Raw genomic sequence first — 4,786 nt, forward strand, 5'->3', positions numbered from 1 at the left:
AGAGAGAGAGAGAGAGAGAGAGAGAGAGAGAGAGAGAGAGAGAGAGAGAGAATGTATATATATAATACCACTGAGAGCAAACAGCGAATATCGATCATGTAGAATCGATAGAAATTGCTATTGCGATCCGGTCGATACACTGAGATATGGGAACGAACATACATTTCCAGACACCCGGATCCATATCGTTTTGCAGCTCATCTAAGTACAGTTGCTCTTTCTATCCAGCTTTTTCTATCAACCACACTACGCTCTGTTCTCTCTTTTGAGTGAATCCCACGTCTTAGTCTTTTGGCAGACTTTATACTTTCTACCTTATTTGCATCCTCTCACCTGTTGTTAGATATCCCCCCCCCCTTGTTCACCTGACAACTTAGACCTTTGACCCTCTTAATACAACACCCATTCAGTTTGCTCTGTGTTTCACTCTCATTGAAATTTTTAATCATTTATTTCCGCACAACTGTTAAGAAAACACTAATCTCTCTCTTTCTCACTCATTTTCCCTCTCAGATGAAGTTCCCCTATCCTAAACATTCAAATGCTTTATATCTCAAGAAAGTAATTTAACACTTCAAACTTGGTACTTACATGAACGTGAATAAACCCACAATGTTCATATAGCTGTGGCGAGGACAAACACACACACACACACAAGTATTATATGTGATATATATATGCGTTCGAGACATACACACTTCACGTCTGGCTGTACAGCCTTTTTGTTTGTTTATTTCACCGTTTCGTTTTCCTGTCTTGTTTTCCGTCCGCCACTACCCTCCACGAAAACAATTTAATTTGTGTTCGTGGGAAGAACCATTTTAACGATGCGTACTGCCTTAATTCTTCGAAACGCCGGAGTTTTAATGGTGGCAGCTGATGAAGGGGATGTTTCTATGTGGCCTGCTTGTTTGTTGGACCTTGTTTACCATTTTTGTCCTTGCTCTTTTGCCACGTCATGTACCCAGTTATGTATCTATATGTACATGTGGATGAACGTACATACATACATGTACATATATATGCATATACTCGTATATTGTTTATATATATATATATATATATATATATATATATATATATGCACAATGTACCGTCACGCAGTTTTCGTTAGCCAAAATCCTGCAGAAAGTATTGGTTGGTCTGGGGTTCTTATAGGAAGCACTTGCCCTAGATGCTGCGCTGTAAGACTGAACCTGAAACTACGTGGTTGCGAAGCGGTCTCCTTAACTATGTAACTATGTCATATAAATGCAGTTATACAGTGAAGTATAAATGAATGAGAGAAAAGAAAACTTACCTTTACTAATTTGGAGAATCTATGTTTGTCTTCGGGAGGGCTACCTCGGGTAGCCGGGTATTCCCAGTCGAGATCAAGACCATCAAAATTGTGTTTTCGAAGGAAACCGGCAGCATGGTTTATGAAGTTCTGTCTGGTTGCTTGAGTCTTCACCATCGCTGTAAACGGGGACGAGCCCATAGACCAGCCACCTATGGCTAGCAATGTCTTCAGTTCGGGGTTTTTATTCTTCAGTTTATTGAACTGTTTGTATAGACCTGGTAAAGAGAGGAGAAAAAAAAACGAGGTAAAGCTTGTTAATATGATGTGTGTAATTTAGATTATTTATGTAAAATTTTACACGGTGAAGCAATGTCTAAGATTATGACTAGATTTCCGTTTCAAAACTAACTGGGCGAATGGTTTCAGTGGTGGTAGATTTGTTTCAAAATTATCAGATTGGTTTCATAATTAGTAGGATCTTGGCATATAGTTACTGTCTGTCCTAATTAGATGTCCTCCTCCACCTTCTCTGCAAATACATTCACTTGGAATCATTTTCATTGTAAATATCATTAAGAATAGGAAGTCTCCTTGAAACACGCATTTCTAATACAGACACAACATCATAGGTTCACACAAGAATAACGAAGAGTAGTTGATTATATCATCCCTAGTGGGATTCGAACTCAAAACATAAAAAGATACAAAGAATTTAATCAGATGCTCTTGTGATTTTGTCGTCGAACATTCCATTTAAAATAGTAATTTCTTATATTGATCAAAGCCTGGTACGTAATCTATCGGTTTCAACAGAAAAACACGTTTTTTGAACCACATTTCTCTGCCGAAAATAAGTTATACGAAGACCGACCGTGCTCTAGCAGATACTTCTTCTTCGGTCCTGATGCCAACGTTTCTGCTTTATCTTTTGTGAGGGATAGGTCTCTGCCAAGGTTATTCAATTCAGCTTGGGAAAATTTCTGAGGTTCAAAGCTATCGTTATCAGCCACGTAATCTTCCTCAGCAGCACTATCGTGACAGTCAGCATCATCATCTGATGTTTCAATACCATCATCTGGTGGAACTGGAATTGGCAGACTTCCATTGTGAGGCACACGTCTCATTGCAGAATCCAAATCGTGATACACAATTTTGTGTTCATTTTTCATATCCTGTAGTCATTAAAATAGTGGTTCGGTTCCCTCCATATCATTGAAATGGCAAAGGGCATGGACTTCTTATTATTGAACCAATCACGTAAGCCATTTGAGCAAGCTGAGCAGATAAAATGTGGTGACCATAACTTTTTCTGATCTCCAAGAGGACAGTCAGAGTATAGCCTATAAATTTTCTTGATCTCTGATGTTATTATACGTTTTTGAGTTTTTACAATAAATTGTCCATAGACATAACAAAACACATCAAGACAATTTATACACTGTCTTAGCATTGTTGACACTGTAAAACAAGTAAGGAAATAGATACGAACGGTTATACTTATATTGAATTTGAGATGAAATATTTCATCAGACCAATTTTGACTGGACAATTTGAGATGTTGAAATACCTATTTCATCAGACAAAACTTTAGTGGCTAATTTGATATGATGAAATATTGCATCTGAACTATGCAGTAATGGATAATGTAGTTTATTTTAAAGGTATGTTTCCATGATATAAATGAAATACAGGTATCCACGTCATTGATTGGAATTTCTGTATGATGCATGAACTAAAACCAGAAAACTTTCTCATCTAGAAAATTGTACGTGATATCAAAAAACTAATTGTATATTTGATATCAGCATTAAAATCTACACTAAGTACACCTTGACATATGCTTGATGAAAAATACTTGTTGACCAGTGCAATCTATAATATAAACTCAAACATAAACAGTTATTAATTAACTATAGTCACTTACTTGTATACGCAATGTCATTCCAACCAGTCGGTGCAAGATGGCCGCTGTGATCAAATTTTGCAAAAGCAAACACAAGGTGGGTACAAAGGAAAGGATCAATGTCTTTCGGCAACAGCTTCGCAGGGGAGGCACGATACTGAGACCAGTTGGTATAATAGCACACTCTCTTGTAGGATTTAGCTAGGTACGAAAAACAGAAAAATATATGTTATAATATAAATATACATTCTTTTCTACTCTAGGTACAAGGCACGAAATTTTGGGGAGAGGGGGCCGGTCGATTGGATCGAATCCAGTACACAACTGGTACTTAATTTATCAACCCCTAAAGGATGAAAGGCAAAGTCAACCTCGGCGGATATAATATAAAGAAATTTTGTCCGGACACTTAAGATTAAGTACTCAAAAATAAGTCAAAGATAAGAGCCATAAGCGAAACAATATATATTTTGTCAGACCAACGACTATGGATTAACCGTTTTATATAAAAATATAAAGTATACAAACACATTTACATGGGTTGGACAAAATAATAGAAACATCTTGCTAAATGGAAGTTTTATTACATAATACGGAGTTTATCTGGCATTGTTACATACATACATACATATATATATATATATATATATATATATATAAACAAATAGTAAATGAGTATATGCATATATACGTACAGGTATGTGCATACCGACATCCACCTGTATGTATAGGTGCATATCTGGGTACAGGACATCGCAAACAAAACGTAGACGAGAAAACACACAAGCCACATAGAGAACATTTTACTTCATCAGCTAACCCCGTTTTAACACCGGCGTTTCGAAGAGCTGGGCAGGACGCATCGTTAAAACGGCTCTTCCCATGGACCGCAAATTAAATTTGTATACACAAATTAAATCTTGCCATGGAGGAATGTAGTGGCGGACAAAAAACAAGACTGGAAAACAAACAGAAAAGGCTTTACGGCCAGACGAGAAAAATTATATATATATATTGAGTGGGAGAGAAAGAAAGAGGGAGAGAATGTAAGGGAGAGAATGAGAGAGAGTAAGGGAGAGAAAGAGAAAGAGAAAGAGGGAGAAATAGAGAATGAAAGAGAGAGAGAGAAAGAGGAGACATACAAAACTATATCGTTACCTTTAGAAGATTCCAATTTCACTTGAGTCAGGTTGAGATATATTAACATAATCATTATTAACGATTTAATAACACCAGACATTCTATTGAGTGTCGGAGCAGGACCTGAAATTATATTAAACCAAATTGATGTACTCTATGTTGCTGCTGCGATAAATGATTGCCTCAAGGGCGATGGCTGTGGCTACCTTACATGTATAGGTTACGAAAAGCTATTGGGGTTTACTCAGAAGTCGAAAGACGTGATTTCGTGTTACGTACCACTGCTCGGCGCCCTCCACAAGTGTTTTTTACGATAGTCCTGGGTCGAACAATTCCTTCTGAGTGAAATAGGTAGCGGAAATTTGTGGAAGTCTCTTGTATATTTGCGTATGCGCATGCGAATGTGCACGCACACACACGTGTGTTTATATATATATATATATATATATATATATATATAT

General features: G+C 37.0%; 1 protein-coding gene across 1 annotated transcript in view; it reads right to left on the reverse strand.

Annotated features, from left to right (window-relative positions):
- Nucleotides 1-4,786, reverse strand: part of LOC106879329 (acidic mammalian chitinase-like) — a 22,618-nt gene that overhangs the window by 15,456 nt on the left and 2,376 nt on the right. The window contains exons 2-4 of the mRNA XM_052974136.1: nucleotides 4,344-4,448; nucleotides 3,207-3,386; nucleotides 1,301-1,557 (exon numbers count right to left, since the gene is read on the reverse strand). Coding sequence (XP_052830096.1) covers nucleotides 1,301-1,557; nucleotides 3,207-3,386; nucleotides 4,344-4,425 — 519 coding nt within the window. The 5' untranslated portion in view covers nucleotides 4,426-4,448. The remainder of the gene's footprint in view (nucleotides 1-1,300; nucleotides 1,558-3,206; nucleotides 3,387-4,343; nucleotides 4,449-4,786) is intronic.

Source organism: Octopus bimaculoides, chromosome 17, assembly GCF_001194135.2.
Source record: "Octopus bimaculoides isolate UCB-OBI-ISO-001 chromosome 17, ASM119413v2, whole genome shotgun sequence".
NCBI classification, from domain to species: domain Eukaryota; kingdom Metazoa; phylum Mollusca; class Cephalopoda; order Octopoda; family Octopodidae; genus Octopus; species Octopus bimaculoides.